At 41.3% G+C, this 27129-nt stretch overlaps 8 protein-coding genes across 12 annotated transcripts in view; all 8 read right to left on the minus strand.

The window, feature by feature from the left end:
- LOC116052474 (protocadherin alpha-C2-like) overlaps positions 1–27129 on the minus strand; it is a 162460-nt gene that overhangs the window by 67974 nt on the left and 67357 nt on the right. The gene's annotated exons all lie outside the window — the stretch shown is intronic.
- Positions 107–2873, minus strand: LOC116052482 (protocadherin alpha-5-like). The gene has a single exon (XM_031303230.2). The coding sequence runs from the start codon at positions 2563–2565 to the stop codon at positions 160–162; it is 2406 nt and encodes an 801-aa protein (XP_031159090.1). The 5' UTR covers positions 2566–2873; the 3' UTR covers positions 107–159.
- Positions 3636–6355, minus strand: LOC116052475 (protocadherin alpha-8-like). Its single transcript, XM_036003028.1, has one exon. The coding sequence runs from the start codon at positions 6213–6215 to the stop codon at positions 3651–3653; it is 2565 nt and encodes an 854-aa protein (XP_035858921.1). The 5' UTR covers positions 6216–6355; the 3' UTR covers positions 3636–3650.
- On the minus strand, positions 7066–9764 carry LOC116052487 (protocadherin alpha-8-like). Its single transcript, XM_031303236.2, has one exon. The coding sequence runs from the start codon at positions 9466–9468 to the stop codon at positions 7081–7083; it is 2388 nt and encodes a 795-aa protein (XP_031159096.1). The 5' UTR covers positions 9469–9764; the 3' UTR covers positions 7066–7080.
- Positions 10516–13292, minus strand: LOC116052483 (protocadherin alpha-4-like). The gene has a single exon (XM_031303231.2). The coding sequence runs from the start codon at positions 12931–12933 to the stop codon at positions 10531–10533; it is 2403 nt and encodes an 800-aa protein (XP_031159091.2). The 5' UTR covers positions 12934–13292; the 3' UTR covers positions 10516–10530.
- LOC118495427 (protocadherin alpha-10-like) lies at positions 13732–26739 on the minus strand. Its single transcript, XM_036003062.1, has 2 exons — positions 26583–26739; positions 13732–16150 (listed from the first exon to the last, which is right to left on the minus strand). Coding segments are annotated over exons 1-2 (2406 nt in total). The 5' UTR covers positions 26585–26739; the 3' UTR covers positions 13732–13746.
- On the minus strand, positions 17460–20018 carry LOC116052647 (protocadherin alpha-8-like). The gene has a single exon (XM_036003039.1). It carries the CDS (start codon positions 19958–19960, stop codon positions 17495–17497), a length of 2466 nt encoding a protein of 821 aa, XP_035858932.1. The 5' UTR covers positions 19961–20018; the 3' UTR covers positions 17460–17494.
- On the minus strand, positions 20965–23534 carry LOC116052481 (protocadherin alpha-4-like). The gene has a single exon (XM_031303229.2). The coding sequence runs from the start codon at positions 23386–23388 to the stop codon at positions 20980–20982; it is 2409 nt and encodes an 802-aa protein (XP_031159089.1). The 5' UTR covers positions 23389–23534; the 3' UTR covers positions 20965–20979.

Here is a 27129-nt window from a genome sequence, read left to right on the forward strand (position 1 = left end):
TTTTTAATTTAAAATAGTCGAGTTCGTGTAAAGGTCATGACGGTTTCTTCACGCTACTAGCATCTGTTTAAAAAAAAATAACGTAGGCTAAATTAAACTGCACTATATCGTAACTAATTCTCTACATAGAAAAAGTGCAGCAACGAATACCTAATGTATTTAATCTCTTACCTTGTCTGTGCTGGGTAAAGTCTGAGTTCTGGTAAAAGTGTCTCCTCCGTTAATACTGATCAGCTCAGCATCTACAGGCGGAAACGGTGCGGGGAAAACCACTACGTCACTCTTCATCGTGTCTGAGCTGAAACACACGTCATACTGCTGAGTAGATTTAGAGTAAGACCAGCTCCCGTCAGGGTGGGTGGTGATCATTGGGGCGCTGTACCTGCTGAAACTGCCGTCTGTCCTGTGGCATCTGACAGCTATTAAACTGATGAGACTCAGCAGAAAGATCACTGACACCGACACGATGGCGATCAGCAGATACAGGTTTAAATCAGAGAAGCTCTCCTCCTTTATGGGCACATGTCTGAACTGAGTCTGGATGTCAGCTGTGCTTTCAACCACCACCACATCAATAGACACAGTAGCTGACAGGGAGGGTTCTCCGTTATCAGAAACCAACACCACCAAGGGGTGAGTTTTCAGGTCATTGTCACTCATTCTCCTCTTAGTCCTGATTTCTCCGGTGCTGGTTCCGATCCGGAAGAGGTTGTTTCCTTTGGGCTCAGACAGGTGATAAGAAAGCAGAGCATTGTATCCAGAGTCTGCGTCTACAGCCCTGATCTTTGCCACAAAGTATCCCGCTTCAGCAGAATAGGGGATGCTCTCACTGTTAACGGAGCCGTGCTCAGAATAGGGCGCGAGAATTGTTGGATTATTGTCATTTTCATCCAGGATTAAAACGTTCACAGTTACGTTGCTGCTGAGCGGAGGAACACCAGAGTCTGTGGCCTGAACTTTAAACTGAAACGTGTTTAACTCCTCATAGTTAAAAGACTGCAGGCTGACTATATCTCCAGTCTCTGAGTTGATGTTTACTATTGTAGACAGCGGTACTGAGTTACTGTTACTTTGTAAAAAAGAATAGCTCACCTGGCCGTTTTGACTGATATCGACATCAACTGCAGTCACCGTTTTAATAACTGCTCCTACTGGACTGTTCTCTTTCACATAAACATTAATCAGCGGCTCTGTGAAGCGAGGCGGGTTATCATTGACGTCAGAAACATGAACTGTCACTGTGTTGGTGCTGGAGAGAGGTGGAGTCCCTTCATCAGTTGCGACGATAACGACATTGTACTCGGCCATAGTTTCTCTGTCAAGTGCACCATCAACTACTAACGAATAATAGTTTTTATAATTTGTGTCCAATTTGAAGGGGCTCTCATTCAGAATGACCGCTTCTACTACACCGTTTTTTCCACCATCTTTGTCCAGTACAGAGACAAGTGCTATAGCAGTACCAACTTCGGTGTCCTCCTTCACTGTGTTTAATAGTGACGTCACAGTGATCTCAGGAGCGTTGTCATTTAGGTCCACCACTTCTACCAGCACCTTACAATGAGCCGACATCGGAGGCTGGCCTTTGTCACTGGCCTGTGCATGAATCTCAAACGCAGGATGTTCTTCATAGTCGATCTTACCTTTGATTAAAATCGCACCTGTTTTAGAATCTATTTGAAATAAATCTAAAACATGATCCTGACCTTTTTTTCTCAAAGAGTATTCTATTTCACTGTTTAAACCCTCATCTGCGTCTGTTGCATTAAGACTTATCACAATTGACCCTGGTGGCAAGTTTTCAAATATTTGAATTTTGTACAAAGATCTACTAAAAACAGGATTGTTGTCGTTAGTATCCAAAACGTTGATAATAATTTGTGAGGTTCCCGATCTGGATGGATTTCCTCCATCAACTGCAGTTAGTGTGAGTTTTATTACAGAGTCGTGTTCTCGGTCTAAAGATTTCTGCAGTACTAACTCAGCAGACACGCTATCTCCCCCTTTGTGGATTTCTAAAGAAAAATAACCATTATTACTAAGCTTGTATGTATTAACTCCGTTCTTCCCAACATCCAAGTCCGATGCCTCGATTAGTCCAAATTTCACTCCCGGTAAAGTACTTTCTGCAATGTTAAGTGACTGCAATTGCTCAGAGAAAACGGGGGCATTGTCATTTACATCTATTATAGTTATCTCTAAACGGTAAAGCTTAAGTGGATTGTTGATCACGGCCTCTACATTGACGGTACATTTTGTAGCCTTAGCACACAGCTCCTCGCGGTCGATTCTTTCATTGACATATAGAACTCCAGTTTTCAGATTTACATCGAAATACTTTCTCTTTGATCCAGTAACGACCTGAAACATACGAGACTCTAAATCCTGGACATTTAGATTTAGATCCTTGGCGATATTTCCAACAGAAGTCCCCGGGATTACCTCCTCTGAGACAGAGTAGGAGAGCTGTCCAGACACCGCTTCCCAGCAATAATTAAGCAGCACGGTCACAAGATATATCCGAAAAAGACTCGTTCTGCTTGAGAAATACATAATTGCATCCATCCCGAAAAAGGCATAAATCCCAGCGCAAGCAATCCCGTCAAATAGTCATATTAAAAGTGAAGTAGACCTTCCTGTTCTTCGTATTCTTATTAGACAGCTGGAAAGCGTTTTCACCCTTTTCTCTCTCTCCCTGCTTCTCTTTGTAACAAAGCCCAGAGAAACATCGTCATCACCGCCTGTTTCTGGGAGGAGTCTACATAGTGCCTCCTGAAATAACGTACAGATGTCATGGTCTGCAGTGTCCCCATGTGTTGAAAAGAAACGACTGCATCCATTCAACCTCTGACAACAAAAATGGAATGACTAACCAACTGTGTAAACGGAGAATTTTTTACAATAACAAATATAAATTATAATACAAATGTGTTTAACTATTTCAAACGATCATAATTAACGTATTTCGAGACAATTCCCTCTCTAACTTAAAAAAACAAAAACATTTCTATCCATACCAATCGTCCTTCACCTGTTAACTGATAGCCTAGCTTTGAAGCTACAAGTAAAACGCGAAGTACATTATGAGTAAAACATTATGACTATACAGAGATGGCTGAAACTGACAGGAAATAAAAATTGCAATATTCCTTATTTTCAAAAAATGAATACAAATTAAAGGGAATTAAGGTAATGAAATAAGATATTGAAATATCTTCCCTAACTGTTATGAAACGGGTTTGCACTCTTAATTAGTAAATAATATGATAGGCTGTCATCAAATCCAAATATATGTATATAATGGCAGGAAATCACACCACCATTTTTACATTAGACACATTTTCCGCGTTCCATTCTCTGGACCCCGAACTGCATACTGGCCTGCATGTGGTGCTTATTTCAGCACCATGGACACACGCACTTTCTGTATAGTGTGAGAGACTTATGAACTTCAAATACTTTCATTACTCTGGCTCATGTACCACTCTACATTTCAACAGAAAATCCAAAGCAAAACAAGCACATTTATGAATAAAACGTGGAAAGTTCTTACAAAGTAATTTCACTTTCATATATAGCAAAAAAAAAAACACGGAAGGGCCATGCTTTCAACCTCAACTCTCAGAAGTATATGAATATGTGTACCTTTTTCATGCTTTTCTTACCTTGTCTGTGCTGGGTAAAGTCTGAGTTCTGGTAAAAGTGTCTCCTCCGTTAATACTGATGAGCTCAGCATCTACAGGCGGAAACGGTGCGGGGAAAACCACTACGTCACTTTTCAGCGTGTCTGAGCTGAAACACACGTCATACTGCTGAGTAGATTTAGAGTAAGACCAGCTCCCGTCAGGGTGGGTGGTGATCATTGGGGCGCTGTACCTGCTGAAACTGCCGTCTGTCCTGTGGCATCTGACAGCTATTAAACTGATGAGACTCAGCAGAAAGATCACTGACACCGACACGATGGCGATCAGCAGATACAGGTTTAAATCAGAGAAGCTCTCCTCCTTTATGGGCACATGTCTGAACTGAGTCTGGATGTCAGCTGTGCTTTCAACCACCACCACATCAATAGACACAGTAGCTGACAGGGAGGGTTCTCCGTTATCAGAAACCAACACCACCAAGGGGTGAGTTTTCAGGTCATTGTCACTCATTCTCCTCTTAGTCCTGATTTCTCCGGTGCTGGTTCCGATCCGGAAGAGGTTGTTTCCTTTGGGCTCAGACAGGTGATAAGAAAGCAGAGCATTGTATCCAGAGTCTGCGTCTACAGCCCTGATCTTTGCCACAAAGTATCCCGCTTCAGCAGAATAGGGGATGCTCTCACTGTTAACGGAGCCGTGCTCAGAATAGGGCGCGAGAATTGTTGGATTATTGTCATTTTCATCCAGGATTAAAACGTTCACAGTCACGTTGCTGCTGAGCGGAGGAACACCAGAGTCTGTGGCCTGAACTTTAAACTGAAACGTTTTTAACTCCTCGTAGTTAAAAGACTGCAGGCTGACTATATCTCCAGTCTCTGAGTTGATGTTTATCATAGTCGAGAGTGGCAATGAGTTACTGTTACTTTGTAAAAATGAATAGCTCACCTGACCGTTTTGATCGATGTCTGCATCAATTGCTGAAACCTTTTTTAAAACTACTCCTACTGGACTGTTTTCTTTCACATAGACATTGATTATGTTTTCTGTGAACATAGGTGTATTATCATTTACATCTGACACGTGCACATTAATAACGCTCGTGTTGGAGAGAGGTGGGCTGCCCTCATCAGTCGCAGTGATGGTGATATTGTATTGAGATGCGCTCTCTCTGTCAAGAGGACCGTCCACCACCAACGAGTAGTAATTCTTATAATTTGACTCCAATTTAAAAGGAACATTATTGGAAATTTTACAGTTCACCATGCCATTTTTACCTCCGTCTTTATCAAATACTGAAACAAGCGCAATGGCGGTGCCAATAGACGCATCCTCCTTCACGGTGTTCAACAGTGATGTAACTGAAATTTCAGGAGCATTGTCATTGACGTCTAAAACTTCAATCAATAATTTGGCATGTGATGTCATCGGCGAGGAAGCTCCATCACTGGCTTGTACTCGAATCTCAAAAGCATTATTCTCTTCAAAGTCGATATTCTTTTTATTTGTTACGGTCCCAGTTTTTTCGTCTATAGCAAACAGATCAGTTTGTTTTCCTCGTCCTACTTCACTGAACGAATATACTACCTGTCCATTTGGGCCTGCATCCAAATCAGTCGCATTTAATGTTATTATCGATGTTCCTATCTTGGCGTTCTCATACACACTAGCTTTATAGAGAGTTTGGCTGAATACAGGAGGATTATCATTAATGTCCAATACATTCACTTGTATAGTCATACTGCCAGATTTAGCAGGAGTCCCTCCATCAATGGCAGTCAGTATGAGTCGGATCACAGACTGTTTTTCTCTGTCTAAAACTTTCTGAAGCAGTAATTCGGCGGTAACACTCTCTCCTGTATGTGTAGCGAGAGAGAAGTGGTCATTTTGGCTAAGCTTGTAGCTATTTACAGTATTTTTACCGACATCTGCATCGTGAGCTGGATGCAGAGGGAATTTAGCTCCTGCTGCTGTATTCTCACTAATGTTAATTATCTGCGACGTGCTGAGGAATGACGGGTAATTATCATTCACATCTAAAATGATTATTTCAATCCGGTACAGTTTTAAAGGGTTATTAATAACTGCTTCTACACTGAGGGAACATTTTGGTTCATCGCCGCAGAGTTCCTCTCGATCTATTCTCTCATTAACGTACAGGACACCAGTCTTTAGGTTTACCTCGAGATATTTTCTCTTTGATCCTGCAACGATCTGAAACATGCGGGACTCCAAATCCTGGACATTGATGTTCAGATCTTTAGCGATATTTCCGACAACAGTCCCCAGATTTACCTCCTCTGAGACGGAGTAAGAGAGCTGCCCAGACACCGCTTCCCAGTAACAATCCAGCAGCACGACCAAGAGAGATATCCACACAGAGCTCCTTCTGCTCAGCAAATGCATTATTCCATACATCGAGAAGGAACATGTAGGCAAATCTGGACAATACGTTACAACGAGATCAAGATCAGGAAAGATATATTCCAATAAAAAATGTCGGCATGTCCGCGACCAAACGACAACCGTTCTTTGTCGTCCGACCTCTCTTTGTAACAAAGCCCACAGAAACATCATCCGCTGAATCTGGGAGGAGCCCTTAGCCACCAAAGAGATCGTCCAAATGTGATGGTCTACAGTGTCCCCGTGTGGACATATGTCATAAATACTTCTACATCAAACACAACATTTGAAACAACTATACACTCTTACTTCTCCTTAAACATGAAGGAATTGCAAAAATAAAAAGGTAAAATAATAAACAACAACGTTAAGCCACTGATTACTGAAACTAATATTGTTTTACTAAAGGGTTCTTTATTATACAGCATTTTTACTTTTCTTTTCTTTCCTTTTTTTGAGAAATTAACTGAAATTCTAATTAAATGCCTTGCATCAGTGACATTGAGTTATTTGTTGTGGTAAATACAGAAATGCACTGACTTTTTAAAACTGTAGAGCAAAGTGACTGCAAATACTAAATAGAAAGTTTTCTTGAAGGTAAATTATGAAACATGTTACATATTGTTCAACAGTTATAGCCAAAACCATGTGTAAATATATTTAAAAACATTGTGGACTTCAACACGGTTTGGTTTTGCATCATGTTCTGGAAACTGAAAGCAAGTTTAAAAAGTGGAGTTCAGCACCACGGATAGCGACCCACAGAAAGAATGCGAATCTGCAGCCAAACAACTGAAATTCAAAAACCATCCAAATGACAAGCAAGCTATAGTCTACAATATCAAACTACAAACTACTATTGTTTTTACTTTGTTATTTTCCCTTTTTAATTAAACAGGATAGTCTGTGTAAAGGTCATGACGGTTTCTTGACGCTACCTAGCATCTCTCTTTAAAAATAATGTAGGCTAAATAAAACTGTACTATATCGTAAACAATTATCTACATAGAAAAAGTGCAGCAACGAGTACTTAATGTATTTAATCTCTTACCTTGTCTGTGTTAGGTAAAGTCTGAGTTCTGGTAAAAGTGTCTCCTCCGTTAATACTGATCAGCTCAGCATCTACAGGCGGAAACGGTGCGGGGAAAACCACTACGTCACTCTTCAGCGTGTCTGAGCTGAAACACACGTCATACTGCTGAGTAGATTTAGAGTAAGACCAGCTCCCGTCAGGGTGGGTGGTGATCATTGGGGCGCTGTACCTGCTGAAACTGCCGTCCGTCCTGTGGCATCTGACAGCTATTAAACTGATGAGACTCAGCAGAAAGATCACTGACACCGACACGATGGCGATCAGCAGATACAGGTTTAAATCAGAGAAGCTCTCCTCCTTTATGGGCACATGTCTGAACTGAGTCTGGATGTCAGCTGTGCTTTCAACCACCACCACATCAATAGACACAGTAGCTGACAGGGAGGGTTCTCCGTTATCAGAAACCAACACCACCAAGGGGTGAGTTTTCAGGTCATTGTCACTCATTCTCCTCTTAGTCCTGATTTCTCCGGTGCTGGTTCCGATCCGGAAGAGGTTGTTTCCTTTGGGCTCAGACAGGTGATAAGAAAGCAGAGCATTGTATCCAGAGTCTGCGTCTACAGCCCTGATCTTTGCCACAAAGTATCCCGCTTCAGCAGAATAGGGGATGCTCTCACTGTTAACGGAGCCGTGCTCAGAATAGGGCGCGAGAATTGTTGGATTATTGTCATTTTCATCCAGGATTAAAACGTTCACAGTCACGTTGCTGCTGAGCGGAGGAACACCAGAGTCTGTGGCCTGAACTTTAAACTGAAACGTGTTTAACTCCTCATAGTTAAAAGACTGCAGGCTGACTATATCTCCAGTCTCTGAGTTGATGTTCACCATTGTAGATAACGGCAATGAGTTACTGTTACTTTCCACAATTGAGTAGCTTACCTGGGCATTTTGATCAATGTCTGCATCAACTGCAGATATTCTTTTTAGAACGGCTCCGACAGGACTGTTCTCTTTTAAATATACATGAATTAAAGTGTCTGAAAAACGAGGCGAGTTGTCATTGACATCAGAAATATAAACTGTAAGATCACTGGTGCTCGTGAGAGCAGGGATTCCATCATCTGTAGCTGTGATCGTGACATTATAATGTGATGCACTCTCTCTGTCTAGCTGTCCGTCTACTACCAAAGAGTAATAGTTTTTGTAATTTGTTTCCAATTTAAAGGGGCTGTCATTTTTAATGTTACAATGAACTGCTCCATTTTTGCCTCCATCTCTGTCCAGGACTGACACAAGTGCAACAGCAGTGCCTATTTTTGCATCCTCTTTCACTCTGTTAATTAATGATGTTACAGATATTTCAGGAGTATTGTCATTTAAATCCACCACCTCTATTAGTACTTTGCACTGGGCTGCCATTGGAGGATAGCCTTTGTCACTAGCTTGCACGCGGATTTCAAAAGCCAGGTGCTCTTCAAAGTCAATCTGTCCCTTAACTGTTATTAATCCTGTGAGCTCATCAATTTGAAATATTTCCAAGACATGATCCTGATCTTTGCTGCTCAGTGAATATGAAATCTCCCCGTTTGGTCCTGCATCTGAATCTGTTGCCGTTACTGTTATTATTGATGTACCGAGCGGTACATTTTCATTAATACTTGTTTTATACAATAGTTTTGTAAATATTGGGACGTTGTCATTAACATCTAAGACATGTATTATTATCTGTGATGTTCCGGATTTCGGTGGTGTCCCTCCGTCTACAGCAGTCAATGTGAGTTTAATTACAGGCTGCTTCTCTCGGTCTAAAGGTTTCTGGAGGACTAGCTCAGCAGACACACTCTCTCCTTTGTTCAGCGCTAATGAAAAATGGTCATTTTGATTTAGCTTGTATGTACTGATGCCATTTTTGCCTACATCGGCATCATAGGCCGACAGCACAAGGAATTTAGTCCCAGGTAGTGTGCTTTCGGCTATTTCGATACTTTGCGAATTAGCACTGAAAGACGGATAATTGTCATTCACATCTAGAATATTTATTTCTAAACGATAAAGCTTCAATGGAGCATTTATCACAGCCTCTACGCTCACTGTGCATTTTGTCGCCTTCGCACAGAGCTCCTCTCTGTCTATTCTATCATTGACAAAGAGAACACCAGTCTTTAGGTTTACCTCAAAGATTTTTCTCTTAGATCCGGTAACAATCTGAAACATACGAGACTCCAGATCATCGACACTGAGGTTTAGATCCTTGGCTATATTTCCTACAGAAGTCCCCGGATTCACCTCTTCTGATATGGAGTAGGAGAGCTGCCCGGACACTGCTTCCCAGTAACAATCCAGCAGCACAAATAACACGTATGCCACCACAGGACTCCTGTTAATTGAAGACATAATCCAATCCGACGTGAAACCAACATAGAAACAAGTCTAATTGATGTCGAGTATTGACCGAAACTGTGTTCCTTTTTCCTCTTTACTGTCCACAATGCAGCTAATGTCCCAGCCTTCTCTCTGTGCTCCTGCGTCCCTTTGTGTCAAAGCCCAACAAGACATCGTCACGCTCTTAATGTGGGAGGGGCCTGGTAATCTAAATAAAATCGTCTGTGTTATGGTCTACAGTGCCCCCGTATGGCCTTGTGGATGAACTACATTACAAATCAGGATAAAATCAGTATAACATCACACAAACCATCTCTCGGCACAAAAATTACCAATTTTAAAACGAACAGAAAGTCAGGAAATAGCTGATTGCTTTCTTTGAAAACGAATTTACTTGTCGTATTATCTGGTAATATGCAACGTTTTATGTATTTCAAAATGAGGGTCATCTCATCTTTTTGTGATTGGCATGTTTAGGCCTTTGACTGAAATGCTATCCAGGCAATCCTTTTCAATATACCGTGAATGCTATGGCGTACGTAATGATAGAAAATCTCAAAGGGTCTTTGTTGATATACTTAAAACTAAACGTCATACAAGCAAACTTAAACAATTGACAGAAAAACAAGGAGTGCACCACCACCTATTAATGAACTATGAACGAAATAAAGCAAGCCAGCACTGCAAACTAATCGGTGATCAAATGTGTGATGCATAATTTGTTCCCAAAACATAACATTCATTGTCAAAGAAGAGCAGATGAACGTGATACTTGGCAACTGCGTGGAAAAAAAGTTAATCTTCTTATCGGGTTACTATTGCATTTAAACAGAAAAGACTGGCTTACACGTTATAGAAGATGACAGATAAACAACGTCACCCTTTTCAAAGTATTTAGGAGGAGAAAATGGACGAAATCAGTTTTCACACCAACAAGTGTTACATGTATAAACATACAGAAAGATCCAAATAAAGAAGGCAGGGAAAAAACTAACGAACTAGCCTTCTAAATACATGAATAGCAAACAAGACCATCGGTTTTTTAAACTCACTATATTGTCTTAATTTGTGGCATTATAAGCGTGGTACCCTTACCTTGTCTGTGTTAGGTAAAGTCTGAGTTCTGGTAAAAGTGTCTCCTCCGTTAATACTGATCAGCTCAGCATCTACAGGCGGAAACGGTGCGGGGAAAACCACTACGTCACTCTTCATCGTGTCTGAGCTGAAACACACGTCATACTGCTGAGTAGATTTAGAGTAAGACCAGCTCCCGTCAGGGTGGGTGGTGATCATTGGGGCGCTGTACCTGCTGAAACTGCCGTCTGTCCTGTGGCATCTGACAGCTATTAAACTGATGAGACTCAGCAGAAAGATCACTGACACCGACACGATGGCGATCAGCAGATACAGGTTTAAATCAGAGAAGCTCTCCTCCTTTATGGGCACATGTCTGAACTGAGTCTGGATGTCAGCTGTGCTTTCAACCACCACCACATCAATAGACACAGTAGCTGACAGGGAGGGTTCTCCGTTATCAGAAACCAACACCACCAAGGGGTGAGTTTTCAGGTCATTGTCACTCATTCTCCTCTTAGTCCTGATTTCTCCGGTGCTGGTTCCGATCCGGAAGAGGTTGTTTCCTTTGGGCTCAGACAGGTGATAAGAAAGCAGAGCATTGTATCCAGAGTCTGCGTCTACAGCCCTGATCTTTGCCACAAAGTATCCCGCTTCAGCAGAATAGGGGATGCTCTCACTGTTAACGGAGCCGTGCTCAGAATAGGGCGCGAGAATTGTTGGATTATTGTCATTTTCATCCAGGATTAAAACGTTCACAGTCACGTTGCTGCTGAGCGGAGGAACACCAGAGTCTGTGGCCTGAACTTTAAACTGAAACATTTTTAACTCTTCATAGTTAAAAGACTGCAGGCTGACTATATCTCCAGTTTCTGAGTTGATGTTTACTATTGTAGATAGCGGTACTGGGTTACTGTTACTTTGTAAAAAAGAATAGCTCACCTGACCGTTTTGACTGATATCGACATCAACTGCAGTCACCGTTTTAATAACTGCTCCTACTGGACTGTTCTCTTTCACATAAACATTAATCAGCGGCTCTGTGAAGCGAGGCGGGTTATCATTGACGTCAGAAACATGAACTGTCACTATGTTGGTGCTGGAGAGAGGTGGAGTCCCTTCATCAGTTGCGACGATAACGACATTGTACTCGGCCATAGTTTCTCTGTCAAGTGCACCATCAACTACTAACGAATAATAGTTTTTATAATTTGTGTCCAATTTGAAGGGACTCTCATTCAGAATGACCGCTTTTACTACACCGTTTTTTCCACCATCTTTGTCCAGTACAGAGACAAGTGCTATAGCAGTACCAACTTCGGTGTCCTCCTTCACTGTGTTTAATAGTGACGTCACAGTGATCTCAGGAGCGTTGTCATTTAGGTCCACCACTTCTACCAGCACCTTACAATGAGCCGACATCGGAGGCTGGCCTTTGTCACTGGCCTGTGCATGAATCTCAAACGCAGGATGTTCTTCATAGTCGATCTTACCTCTGATTAAAATCGCACCTGTTTTAGAATCTATGTCAAATACCTCTATAACATGATCCTGACCTCTACTTCTCAAAGAATATTCGATTTCAGCATTTAATCCCTCATCTGCGTCTGTTGCATTCAGAGTTATAACAGTTTTGCCTACTGCTAAATTCTCAGAAATCCGTGCCTTGTATAAAGAACTGCTGAAAACCGGAGCGTTGTCATTAATGTCTAAAACATTGATAATGATCTGAGACGTTCCTGATTTAGGTGGATTTCCTCCGTCGACTGCTGTCACTATAAGTCTTACAGTGCCTTGTTTTTCTCGGTCTAAAGCTTTCTGAAGCACAAGCTCGGCAGACACAGCCTCTCCCCCTTTGTGAATCTCTAAAGAAAAATAATCATTTGGACTTATCTTGTATGTACTAACACTATTCTTACCAACATCGAGATCCGATGCCCCTATGAATCCAAATTTCCCTCCTTGCACAGTACTTTCAGCAATGTTAAGAGACTGCAAATTCTCAGGGAAATATGGCGCATTATCGTTTATATCGACTATATTTACCTCCAAACGGTAAAGCTTGAGTGGATTGTTGATTACGGCCTCTACATCGACAGTACATTTTGTAGCCTTAGCACACAGCTCCTCGCGGTCGATTCTTTCATTGACATATAGAACTCCAGTTTTCAGATTTACGTCGAAATATTTTCTATTTGATCCGCTTACAATCTGAAACATACGTGCTTCCAAATCGTGAACATTAAGGTTTAGATCTTTAGCGAGATTTCCCACAGATGTCCCCTGGATTACCTCCTCTGATACAGAGTAAGAGAGCTGTCCAAATACCGCTTCCCAGCAACAATCCAAAATAACAACGACTATAAAAATCCCAAATGTTCTCCGTAAACTCCGCGTCGACATATTTGTATCCAACGTGAACAGAGCATATGGATTCTAGTCTCAAAAATTCAGGATGAAAGCAAAGTGCCAGAATCCAGTTTCCTCTCCTTTAGGGGGTAACAGACAAAATGATGGCCACGCAATCCATTCTTCCACTGCGTCTCTTTGTAACAAAGCCCCGAGAAACATCAGCATCCTCTGAATCTGGGAGGAGCCTGAAGCAACCAAGATGAACATCAAAATGTGATGGTCTACAATGTCCCCGTGTGGTCGTTTTAAATAACTACATTTACCACTAAAAACAGATAAATCCCCAACATTCTTTTGAACTTTCAAGTCAACATACAGCTAACAAGAAGTCACACATCACAGTAGACCAAAAACTGTCTAATGCCGATATTTACTTATTTACAGATTTGTGTTAGAACAAAAACATACATATACAATAATACAAATAAACAATAATGCATGTCTTTATATCTCTTTAAGTCTATATATTAAAGTTATACGTCACGTATCAAGAAACAGATTATTGTAAGAAAACTCCAGTGAATATACCCTCCAGACCGCACACACCACATCGTGGCGCTTATTCCAGCACCATGGACAACGACATAAACATACTGCAACGCTCTCAGAAGAATTAATGAGAGGCTTACTCTTCAATATTACCATTACTTTAGTGTATGTAAGGATACACATTTGAAAACACACATACATGAACAGAAAGTTATCACAAAGTAATTTCCTTTTCATACATTAGAAAAAAGGAACACGGCAGGACATTTTCTCAGACGCAGCCCTGAAAAACTAGCACTGAAACGTGTTGCTTTTTCATACTTTTCTTACCTTGTCTGTGCTGGGTAAAGTCTGAGTTCTGGTAAAAGTGTCTCCTCCGTTTATACTGATGAGCTCAGCATCTACAGGCGGAAACGGTGCGGGGAAAACCACTACGTCACTCTTCAGCGTGTCTGAGCTGAAACACACGTCATACTGCTGAGTAGATTTAGAGTAAGACCAGCTCCCGTCAGGGTGGGTGGTGATCATTGGGGCGCTGTACCTGCTGAAACTGCCGTCTGTCCTGTGGCATCTGACAGCTATTAAACTGATGAGACTCAGCAGAAAGATCACTGACACCGACACGATGGCGATCAGCAGATACAGGTTTAAATCAGAGAAGCTCTCCTCCTTTATGGGCACATGTCTGAACTGAGTCTGGATGTCAGCTGTGCTTTCAACCACCACCACATCAATAGACACAGTAGCTGACAGGGAGGGTTCTCCGTTATCAGAAACCAACACCACCAAGGGGTGAGTTTTCAGGTCATTGTCACTCATTCTCCTCTTAGTCCTGATTTCTCCGGTGCTGGTTCCGATCCGGAAGAGGTTGTTTCCTTTGGGCTCAGACAGGTGATAAGAAAGCAGAGCATTGTATCCAGAGTCTGCGTCTACAGCCCTGATCTTTGCCACAAAGTATCCCGCTTCAGCAGAATAGGGGATGCTCTCACTGTTGACGGAGCCGTGCTCAGAATAGGGCGCGAGAATTGTTGGATTATTGTCATTTTCATCCAGGATTAAAACGTTCACAGTCACGTTGCTGCTGAGCGGAGGAACACCAGAGTCTGTGGCCTGAACTTTAAACTGAAACGTTTTTAACTCCTCATAGTTAAAAGACTGCAGGCTGACTATATATCCAGTCTCTGAGTTGATGTTTACCATAGTCGAGAGTGGCAATGAGTTACTGTTACTTTGTAAAAATGAATAGCTCACCTGACCGTTTTGATCGATGTCTGCATCAATTGCTGAAACCTTTTTTAAAACTGCTCCTACTGGACTGTTTTCTTTCACATAGACATTGATTATGTTTTCAGTGAACATAGGTGTATTATCATTTACATCTGACACGTGCACATTAATAACGCTTGTGTTGGAGAGAGGTGGGCTGCCCTCATCAGTCGCAGTGATGGTGATATTGTATTGAGATGCGCTCTCTCTGTCAAGAGGACCGTCCACCACCAACGAGTAGTAATTCTTATAATTTGACTCCAATTTAAAAGGAACATTATTGGAAATTTTACAGTTCATCATCCCATTTTTACCTCCGTCTTTATCAAATACTGAAACAAGCGCAATGGCGGTGCCAATAGACGCATCCTCCTTCACGGTGTTCAACAGTGATGTAACTGAAATTTCAGGGGCATTGTCATTGACGTCTAAAACTTCAATCAATAATTTGGCATTTGAGGTGAGAGGAGATGAAGCTCCATCACTGGCTTGTACTCGAATCTCAAAAGCATTATTCTCTTCAAAGTCGATATTTTTTTTATTTGTTACCGTTCCAGTTTTTTCATTGATAGCAAATAGATCAGTTTGTTTCCCTCGGCCACCTGCACTGAAAGTATAAAATATCTGTCCATTTGGGCCTGCATCCAAATCAGTCGCATTTAATGTTATTATCGATGTTCCTATCTTGGCGTTCTCATACACACTAGCTTTATAGAGAGTTTGACTGAATACAGGATGATTATCATTACTGTCCAAGACATTAATTATAATTACCATAGTGCCAGATTTAGCAGGAGTCCCTCCATCAATAGCAGTCAGTGTAAGTCGGATCACAGACTGTTTTTCTCTGTCTAAAACTTTCTGAAGCAGTAATTCGGGAGTTACACTCTCTCCTTTATGCGTAGCGAGAGAGAAGTGGTCATTTTGGCTAAGCTTGTAGCTATTCACAGCATTTTTACCGACATCTGCATCGTGAGCTGGATGCAGAGGGAATTTAGCCCCTGCTGCTGTACTCTCGGTAATGTTCATTAATTGAGATGTGCTGAGGAATGACGGGGAATTATCATTCATATCTAAAATGACAATTTCAATCTGGTACAGTTTTAAAGGGTTATTAATAACTGCTTCTACACTGAGCGAACATTTTGGTTCATCGCCACAGAGTTCCTCTCGATCTATTCTCTCATTAACGTACAGGACACCAGTCTTTAGGTTTACCTCGAGATATTTTCTCTTTGATCCTGCAACGATCTGAAACATGCGGGACTCCAAATCCTGGACATTGATGTTCAGATCTTTAGCGACATTTCCGACAACAGTCCCCAGATTTACCTCCTCTGAGACGGAGTAAGAGAGCTGCCCAGACACCGCTTCCCAGTAACAATCCAGCAGCACGACCAAGAGAGATATCCACACAGAGCTCCTTCTGCTCGGCAAATGCATTATTCCATACATCGAGAAAATGCATAGAAAGATTCGGCAAATAACGTCAGTCAAATCAAGAAAATAAGCAGAATAACCAAATACACTAAATGAGTTTTCGGCATATTTACACTACAATAAGAGTATGGTCGTCGCACCGTTCTCTTATGCCCTCGAAGTCTCTTTGTTTCAATCACCCGAGATACATCATCATCATCCTTTGAAAGGGAGGAGCCCCGATCCACCAAAGAGGAAGTCCAAATGTGATGGTCTACAATGTCCCCATGTGGACACTTGCACGAACTACATTCAACATAAACACATTACAACTTTAGTAAGACGCTTGCATCCTGATTTTCCCCTTGAACATGTAGCTAAGCCATTCTATATATCAAGGAAGAGTCAGCAAAACTGCCTATATTATTACACGTCCTTTAAATTTAAAGTGTATACCTTTGTATTTTTTAATAATTTGAACTATTTTAGACACTCATTTAATACTGGACGAGTCAGCTGTTGTGGTTGCAGAAGTTCTGTTTACGTTCGAGGAAGATATTTTAGTTTAGTAAGTACACAAACAAAAACCCACTTTGCACACTACTTTCATTGTCTCTTTTGACTAATTGCATCTTCACACTGAATTTGCTGATAAATTATGTAATATATTACGTACAAAAATGATATTGCAAAGTATATAAACATTATAAAAACTTAATTCATAGGAGCCAGGGTTGCAATTATTCTCATTAATGAGCCAATTTGTTTTCTTTTGTCCTGTGGTTTAGAAACAAATTAGGGCTGGGCGATAGGGAGAAAATCAGATATCACAATATTCTTGACCAAATACCTTGATAATGATATTGCAGCGATATTCTAGGGTTGACAATTGGTGCTTTAACAAAATATCTTCACACTTAGATTTTAGATAAATATTCATCAGTAATGTGGACATAATGTCTAAGTGGGGAAAAGGCAAATAATAGAACAGCTAGAACAATCTGGTAAGTTCAGAAAAGTACATCACTTTACTGTAATGCAGCCTTTAAAACCAGTAAAAGACAACACTTATGTCATTTCACGATATTACGATATCCAAAATCTAAGATGATATCTAGTCTGATATCACGATATATTACCCAGCCCTAAAACCAAAAACGATCTGAAACGTGCGTTCAGCACCACTGATAGCAAAACAAATCTGCAGCAAGTAATGGTTGAGATCAGAAATCCCACATTTACAACAGGCTTACATAAACATACTCAATAGAATATGTATACAGTAAATCGATCTGAATGCCCAAGTAGCTTTTATTGTGTAATAACCTACGTGACATGGCACAGAGTTCTGTGGAAAGTATTTTTAAGTTAAACTGCATCAACTCCAACACAATTCTCGACATAACTGTAGTAAAACAACATACTTAATTAGGCAAAGCCATATTGTTCTTACCTTGTCTGTGCTGGGTAAAGTCTGAGTTCTGGTGAAAGTGTCTCCTCCGTTAATACTGATCAGCTCAGCATCTACAGGCGGAAACGGTGCGGGGAAAACCACTACATCACTCTTCAGCGTGTCTGAGCTGAAACACACGTCATACTGCTGAGTAGATTTAGAGTAAGACCAGCTCCCGTCAGGGTGGGTGGTGATCATTGGGGCGCTGTACCTGCTGAAACTGCCGTCTGTCCTGTGGCATCTGACAGCTATTAAACTGATGAGACTCAGCAGAAAGATCACTGACACCGACACGATGGCGATCAGCAGATACAGGTTTAAATCAGAGAAGCTCTCCTCCTTTATGGGCACATGTCTGAACTGAGTCTGGATGTCAGCTGTGCTTTCAACCACCACCACATCAATAGACACAGTAGCTGACAGGGAGGGTTCTCCGTTATCAGAAACTAACACCATCAAGGGGTGAGTTTTCAGGTCATTGTCACTCATTCTCCTCTTAGTCCTGATTTCTCCGGTGCTGGTTCCGATCCGGAAGAGGTTGTTTCCTTTGGGCTCAGACAGGTGATAAGAAAGCAGAGCATTGTATCCAGAGTCTGCGTCTACAGCCCTGATCTTTGCCACAAAGTATCCCGCTTCAGCAGAATAGGGGATGCTCTCACTGTTAACGGAGCCGTGCTCAGAATAGGGCGCGAGAATTGTTGGATTATTGTCATTTTCATCCAGGATTAAAACGTTCACAGTCACGTTGCTGCTGAGCGGAGGAACACCAGAGTCTGTGGCCTGAACTTTAAACTGAAACGTTTTTAACTCCTCATAGTTAAAAGACTGCAGGCTGACTATATCTCCAGTCTCTGAGTTGATGTTTATCATAGTCGAGAGTGGCAATGAGTTACTGTTACTTTGTAAAAATGAATAGCTCACCTGACCGTTTTGATCGATGTCTGCATCAATTGCTGAAACCTTTTTTAAAACTGCTCCTACTGGACTGTTTTCTTTCACATAGACATTGATTATGTTTTCAGTGAACATAGGTGTATTATCATTTACATCTGAGACGTGCACATTAATAACGCTCGTGCTGGAGAGAGGTGGGCTGCCCTCATCAGTCGCAGTGATGGTGATATTGTATTGAGATGCGCTCTCTCTGTCAAGAGGACCGTCCACCACCAACGAGTAGTAATTCTTATAATTTGACTCCAATTTAAAGGGAACATTATTGGAAATTTTACAGTTCATCATCCCATTTTTACCTCCGTCTTTATCAAATACTGAAACAAGCGCAATGGCGGTGCCAATAGACGCATCTTCTTTCACGGTGTTCAACAGTGATGTAACTGAAATTTCAGGGGCATTGTCATTGACGTCTAAAACTTCAATCAATAATTTGGCATGTGATGTCATCGGAAAAACTGCCCCATCACTGGCTTGTACTCGAATCTCAAAAGCATTATTCTCTTCAAAGTCGATATTCTTTTTATTTGTTACGGTCCCAGTTTTTTCGTCTATAGCAAACAGATCAGTTTGTTTTCCTCGGCCTACTTCACTGAACGAATATACTACCTGTCCATTTGGGCCTGCATCCAAATCAGTCGCATTTAACGTTATTATCGATGTTCCTATCTTGGCGTTCTCATACACACTAGCTTTATAGAGAGTTTGGCTGAATATAGGAGGATTATCATTAATGTCCAATACATTCACTATTACAGTCATACTGCCAGATTTAGCAGGAGTCCCTCCATCAATAGCAGTCAGTATGAGTCGGATCACAGACTGTTTTTCTCTGTCTAAAACTTTCTGAAGCAGTAATTCGGCGGTAACACTCTCTCCTTTATGTGTAGCGAGAGAGAAGTGGTCATTTTGGCTAAGCTTGTAGCTATTTACTGTATTTTTACCGACATCTGCATCGTGAGCTGGATGCAGAGGGAATTTTGCTCCTGCTGCTGTATTCTCAGTTATGTTAATTATCTGCGACGTGCTGAGGAATGACGGGGAATTATCATTCACATCTAAAATGATTATTTCAATCCGGTACAGTTTTAAAGGGTTATTAATAACTGCTTCTACACTGAGGGAACATTTTGGTTCATCGCCGCAGAGTTCCTCTCGATCTATTCTCTCATTAACGTACAGGACACCAGTCTTTAGGTTTACCTCGAGATATTTTCTCTTTGATCCTGCAACGATCTGAAACATGCGGGACTCCAAATCCTGGACATTGATGTTCAGATCTTTAGCGATATTTCCGACAACGGTCCCCAGATTTACCTCCTCTGAGACGGAGTAAGAGAGCTGCCCAGACACCGCTTCCCAGTAACAATCCAGCAGCACGACCAAGAGAGATATCCACACAGAGCTCCTTCTGCTCGGCAAATGCATTATTCCATACATCGAGAAGGAACATGTAGGCAAATCTGGACAATACGTTACAACGAGATCAAGATCAGGAAAGATATATTCCAATAAAAAATGTCGGCATTTCCGCTACCAATCAAGATACGTTCTTTGTCGTCCGACCTCTCTTTGTAACAAAGCCCACAGAAACATCATCCGCTGAATCTGGGAGGAGCCCTTAGCCACCAAAGAGATCGTCCAAATGTGATGGTCTACAGTGTCCCCGTGTGGACATATGTCATAAAGACTGCCACATCAAACACAACATTTGAAACAACTATACACTCTTACTTCTCCTTAAACATGAAGGAATTGCAAAAATAAAAAGGTCAAATAATAAACAACAACGTTAAGCCACTGATTACTGAAACTAATATTGTTTGACTAAAGGGTTCTTTATTATACAGCATTTTTTTCTTTTTCTTTTTATTAAATTAAACTGAAATTCTAATTAAATGCCTTGCAGCAGTGACACTGAGTTATTCGTTGCGGTAAATACAGAAACGCACTAACTTTTTATAACTGTAGAGTAAAGTGACTGCAAATATTAAATAGAAAGTGTTATTGAAGATAAATTATGAAACATGTTACATATTGTTCAACAGTTATAGCCAAAGACATGTGTAAATATATTTAAAAACATTGTGGACTTCAACACGGTTTGGTTTTGCATCATGTTCTGGAAACTGAAAGCAAGTTTAAAAAGTGGACTTCAGCACCACGGATAGCGACCCACAGAAAGAATGCGAATCTGCAGCCAAACAACTGAAATTCAAAAACCATCAACAAATGACAAGCAAGCTATAGTCTACAATATCAAACTACAAACTACTATTGTTTTTACTTGATGTTATTTCCCCTTTTTAATTAAACAGGATAGTCTGTGTAAAGGTCATGACGGTTTCTTGACGCTACCTAGCATCTCTCTTTAAAAATAATGTAGGCTAAATAAAACTGTACTATATCGTAAACAATTCTCTACATAGAAAAAGTGCAGCAACGAGTACTTAATGTATTTAATCTCTTACCGTGTCTGTGCTGGGTAAAGTCTGAGTTCTGGTAAAAGTGTCTCCTCCGTTAATACTGATGAGCTCAGCATCTACAGGCGGAAACGGTGCGGGGAAAACCACTACGTCACTCTTCAGCGTGTCTGAGCTGAAACACACGTCATACTGCTGAGTAGATTTAGAGTAAGACCAGCTCCCGTCAGGGTGGGTGGTGATCATTGGGGCGCTGTACCTGCTGAAACTGCCGTCTGTCCTGTGGCATCTGACAGCTATTAAACTGATGAGACTCAGCAGAAAGATCACTGACACCGACACGATGGCGATCAGCAGATACAGGTTTAAATCAGAGAAGCTCTCCTCCTTTATGGGCACATGTCTGAACTGAGTCTGGATGTCAGCTGTGCTTTCAACCACCACCACATCAATAGACACAGTAGCTGACAGGGAGGGTTCTCCGTTATCAGAAACCAACACCACCAAGGGGTGAGTTTTCAGGTCATTGTCACTCATTCTCCTCTTAGTCCTGATTTCTCCGGTGCTGGTTCCGATCCGGAAGAGGTTGTTTCCTTTGGGCTCAGACAGGTGATAAGAAAGCAGAGCATTGTATCCAGAGTCTGCGTCTACAGCCCTGATCTTTGCCACAAAGTATCCCGCTTCAGCAGAATAGGGGATGCTCTCACTGTTAACGGAGCCGTGCTCAGAATAGGGCGCGAGAATTGTTGGATTATTGTCATTTTCATCCAGGATTAAAACGTTCACAGTCACGTTGCTGCTGAGCGGAGGAACACCAGAGTCTGTGGCCTGAACTTTAAACTGAAACGTTTTTAACTCCTCGTAGTTAAAAGACTGCAGGCTGACTATATCTCCAGTCTCTGAGTTGATGTTTACTATTGTAGACAGCGGTACTGGGTTACTGTTACTTTGTAAAAAAGAATAGCTCACCTGACCGTTTTGACTGATATCGACATCAACTGCAGTCACCGTTTTAATAACTGCTCCTACTGGACTGTTCTCTTTCACATAAACATTAATCAGCGGCTCTGTGAAGCGAGGCGGGTTATCATTGACGTCAGAAACATGAACTGTCACTATGTTGGTGCTGGAGAGAGGTGGAGTCCCTTCATCAGTTGCGACGATAACGACATTGTACTCGGCCATAGTTTCTCTGTCAAGTGCACCATCAACTACTAACGAATAATAGTTTTTATAATTTGTGTCCAATTTGAAGGGGCTCTCATTCAGAATGACCGCTTTTACTACACCGTTTTTTCCACCATCTTTGTCCAGTACAGAGACAAGTGCTATAGCAGTACCAACTTCGGTGTCCTCCTTCACTGTATTTAATAGTGACGTCACAGTGATCTCAGGAGCGTTGTCATTTAGGTCCACCACTTCTACCAGCACCTTACAATGAGCCGACATCGGAGGCTGGCCTTTGTCACTGGCCTGTGCATGAATCTCAAACGCTGGATGTTCTTCATAGTCGATCTTACCTTTGATTAAAATCGCACCTGTTTTAGAATCTATTTGAAATAAATCTAAAACACGATCCTGACCTCTACTCCTTAATGAATATTCGATTTCAGCATTTAATCCCTCATCTGCGTCTGTTGCATTCAGAATTATAACAGTTTTGCCTACTGCTAAATTCTCAGAAATCCGTGCCTTGTATAAAGAACTGCTGAAAACCGGAGCGTTGTCGTTATTGTCTAAAACATTGATAATGATCTGAGACGTTCCTGATTTAGGTGGATTTCCTCCGTCGACTGCTGTCACTATAAGTCTTACAGTGCCTTGTTTTTCTCGGTCTAAAGCTTTCTGAAGCACAAGCTCGGCAGACACAGCCTCTCCCCCTTTGTGAATCTCTAAAGAAAAATAATCATTTGGACTTATCTTGTATGTACTAACACTATTCTTACCAACGTCGAGATCCGATGCCCCTATGAATCCAAATTTCCCTCCTTGCACAGTACTTTCAGCAATGTTAAGAGACTGCAAATTCTCAGGGAAATATGGCGCATTATCGTTTATATCGACTATATTTACCTCCAAACGGTAAAGCTTGAGTGGATTGTTGATTACGGCCTCTACATCGACAGTACATTTTGTAGCCTTAGCACACAGCTCCTCGCGGTCGATTCTTTCATTGACATATAGAACTCCAGTTTTCAGATTTACGTCGAAATATTTTCTATTTGATCCGCTTACAATCTGAAACATACGTGCTTCCAAGTCATGAACATTAAGGTTTAGATCTTTAGCGAGATTTCCCACAGATGTCCCCTGGATTACCTCCTCTGATACAGAGTAAGAGAGCTGTCCAAATACCGCTTCCCAGCAACAATCCAAAATAACAACGACTATAAAAATCCCCAAAGTGCTCCGTAACCTCCGCGTCGACATATTTGTATCCAACATGAACAGAGCATATGGATTCTAGTCTCAAAAATTCAGGATGAAAGCAAAGTGCCAGAATCCAGTTTCCTCTCCTTTAGGGGGTAACAGACAAAATGATGGCCACGCAATCCATTCTTCCACTGCGTCTCTTTGTAACAAAGCCCCGAGAAACATCAGCATCCTCTGAATCTGGGAGGAGCCTGAAGCAACCAATATGAACATCAAAATGTGATGGTCTACAATGTCCCCGTGTGGTCGTTTTAAATAACTACATTTACCACTAAAAACAGATAAATCCCCAACATTCTTTTGAACTTTCAAGTCAACATACAGCTAACGAGAAGTCACACATCACAGTAGACCAAAAACTGTCTAATGCCGATATTTACTTATTTACAGATTTGTGTTTGAACAAAAACATACATATACAATAATAAAAATAAACAATAATGCATGTCTTTATATCTCTTTAAGTCTATATATTAAAGTTATACGTCACGTATCAAGAAACAGATTATTGTAAGAAAACTCCAGTGAATATACCCTCCAGACCGCACACACCACATCGTGGCGCTTATTCCAGCACCATGAACAACGACATAAACATACTGCAACGCTGTCAGAAGAATTAATGAGAGGCTTACTTTTCAATATTACCATTACTTTAATGTATGTAAGGATACACATTTGAAAACACACATACCTGAACAGAAAGTTATGTAAGTAATTTCCTTTTCATACATTAGAAAAAAGGAACACGGCAGGACATTTTCTCAGACGCAGCCCTGAAAAACTAGCACTGAAACGCGTTGCTTTTTCATACTTTTCTTACCTTGTCTGTGTTAGGTAAAGTCTGAGTTCTGGTAAAAGTTTCTCCTCCGTTAATACTGATGAGCTCAGCATCTACAGGCGGAAACGGTGCGGGGAAAACCACTACGTCACTCTTCAGCGTGTCTGAGCTGAAACACACGTCATACTGCTGAGTAGATTTAGAGTAAGACCAGCTCCCGTCAGGGTGGGTGGTGATCATTGGGGCGCTGTACCTGCTGAAACTGCCGTCTGTCCTGTGGCATCTGACAGCTATTAAACTGATGAGACTCAGCAGAAAGATCACTGACACCGACACGATGGCGATCAGCAGATACAGGTTTAAATCAGAGAAGCTCTCCTCCTTTATGGGCACATGTCTGAACTGAGTCTGGATGTCAGCTGTGCTTTCAACCACCACCACATCAATAGACACAGTAGCTGACAGGGAGGGTTCTCCGTTATCAGAAACCAACACCACCAAGGGGTGAGTTTTCAGGTCATTGTCACTCATTCTCCTCTTAGTCCTGATTTCTCCGGTGCTGGTTCCGATACGAAAGAGGTTGTTTCCTTTGGGCTCAGACAGGTGATAAGAAAGCAGAGCATTGTATCCAGAGTCTGCGTCTACAGCCCTGATCTTTGCCACAAAGTATCCCGCTTCAGCAGAATAGGGGATGCTCTCACTGTTGACGGAGCCGTGCTCAGAATAGGGCGCGAGAATTGTTGGATTATTGTCATTTTCATCCAGGATTAAAACGTTCACAGTCACGTTGCTGCTGAGCGGAGGAACACCAGAGTCTGTGGCCTGAACTTTAAACTGAAACGTTTTTAACTCCTCGTAGTTAAAAGACTGCAGGCTGACTATATCTCCAGTCTCTGAGTTAATGTTTACCATAGTCGAGAGTGGCAATGAGTTACTGTTACTTTGTAAAAATGAATAGCTCACCTGACCGTTTTGATCGATGTCTGCATCAATTGCTGAAACCTTTTTTAAAACTGCTCCTACTGGACTGTTTTCTTTCACATAGACATTGATTATGTTTTCTGTGAACATTGGTGTATTATCATTTACATCTGACACGTGCACATTAATAACGCTCGTGCTGGAGAGAGGTGGGCTGCCCTCATCAGTCGCAGTGATGGTGATATTGTATTGAGATGCGCTCTCTCTGTCAAGAGGACCGTCCACCACCAACGAGTAGTAATTCTTATAATTTGACTCTAATTTAAAAGGAACATTATTGGAAATTTTACAGTTCATCATCCCATTTTTACCTCCGTCTTTATCAAATACTGAAACAAGCGCAATGGCGGTGCCAATAGACGCATCTTCTTTCACGGTGTTCAACAGTGATGTAACTGAAATTTCAGGGGCATTGTCATTGACGTCTAAAACTTCAATCAATAATTTGGCATGTGATGTCATCGGAAAAACTGCCCCATCACTGGCTTGTACTCGAATCTCAAAAGCATTATTCTCTTCAAAGTCGATATTCTTTTTATTTGTTACCGTTCCAGTTTTTTCGTCTATAACAAACAGATCAGTTTTGGTCACACGGTCTATTTTACTAAAGGAGAACAATACCTGTCCATTTGGGCCTGCATCCAAATCAGTCGCATTTAACGTTATTATCGATGTTCCTATCTTGGCGTTCTCATACACACTAGCTTTATAGAGAGTTTGGCTGAATATAGGAGGATTATCATTAATGTCCAATACATTCACTAGTATAGTCATACTGCCAGATTTAGCAGGAGTCCCTCCATCAATAGCAGTCAGTATGAGTCGGATCACAGACTGTTTTTCTCTGTCTAAAACTTTCTGAAGCAGTAATTCGGCGGTAACACTCTCTCCTTTAGCGAGAGAGAAGTGGTCATTTTGGCTAAGCTTGTAGCTATTTACTGTATTTTTACCGACATCTGCATCGTTAGCTTGTTGCAAGGGGAATTTAGCCCCTACTGCTGTATTCTCAGTTATGTTAATTATCTGTGACGTGCTGAGGAATGACGGGGAATTATCATTCACATCTAAAATGATTATTTCAATCCGGTACAGTTTTAAAGGGTTATTAATAACTGCTTCTACACTGAGGGGACATTTTGGTTCATCGCCGCAGAGTTCCTCTCGATCTATTCTCTCATTAACGTACAGGACACCAGTCTTTAGGTTTACCTCGAGATATTTTCTCTTTGATCCTGCAACGATCTGAAACATGCGGGACTCCAAATCCTGGACATTGATGTTCAGATCTTTAGCGATATTTCCGACAACGGTCCCCAGATTTACCTCCTCTGAGACGGAGTAAGAGAGCTGCCCAGACACCGCTTCCCAGTAACAATCCAGCAGCACGACCAAGAGAGATATCCACACAGAGCTCCTTCTGCTCAGCAAATGCATTATTCCATACATCGAGAAGGAACATGTAGGCAAATCTGGACAATATGTTACAACAACGAGATCAAGATCAGGAAAGATATATTCCAATAAAAAATGTCGGCATGTCCGCGACCAAACCAGACAACCGTTTTTTGTCGTCCGACCTCTCTTTGTAACAAAGCCCACAGAAACATCATCCGCTGAATCTGGGAGGAGCCCTTAGCCACCACAGAGATCGTCCAAATGTGATGGTCTACAGTGTCCCCGTGTGGACATATGTCATAAATACTTCTAAATCAAACACAACATTTGAAACAACTATACACTCTTACTTCTCCTTAAACATGAAGAATTGCAAAAATAAAAATGTCAAGTAATAAACAACAACGTTAAGCCACTGATTACTGAATCTAATATTGTTTGACTAAAGGGTTCTTTATTATACAGCATTTTTTTTTTCTTTTTATTAAATTAAACTGAAATTCTAATTAAATGCCTTGCAGCAGTGACACTGAGTTATTTGTTGTGGTAAATACAGAAACGCACTGACGTTTTATAACTGTAGAGCAAAGTGACTG

The sequence above is a fragment of the Sander lucioperca genome, chromosome 1, assembly GCF_008315115.2.
Source record: "Sander lucioperca isolate FBNREF2018 chromosome 1, SLUC_FBN_1.2, whole genome shotgun sequence".
NCBI lineage: Eukaryota > Metazoa > Chordata > Actinopteri > Perciformes > Percidae > Sander > Sander lucioperca.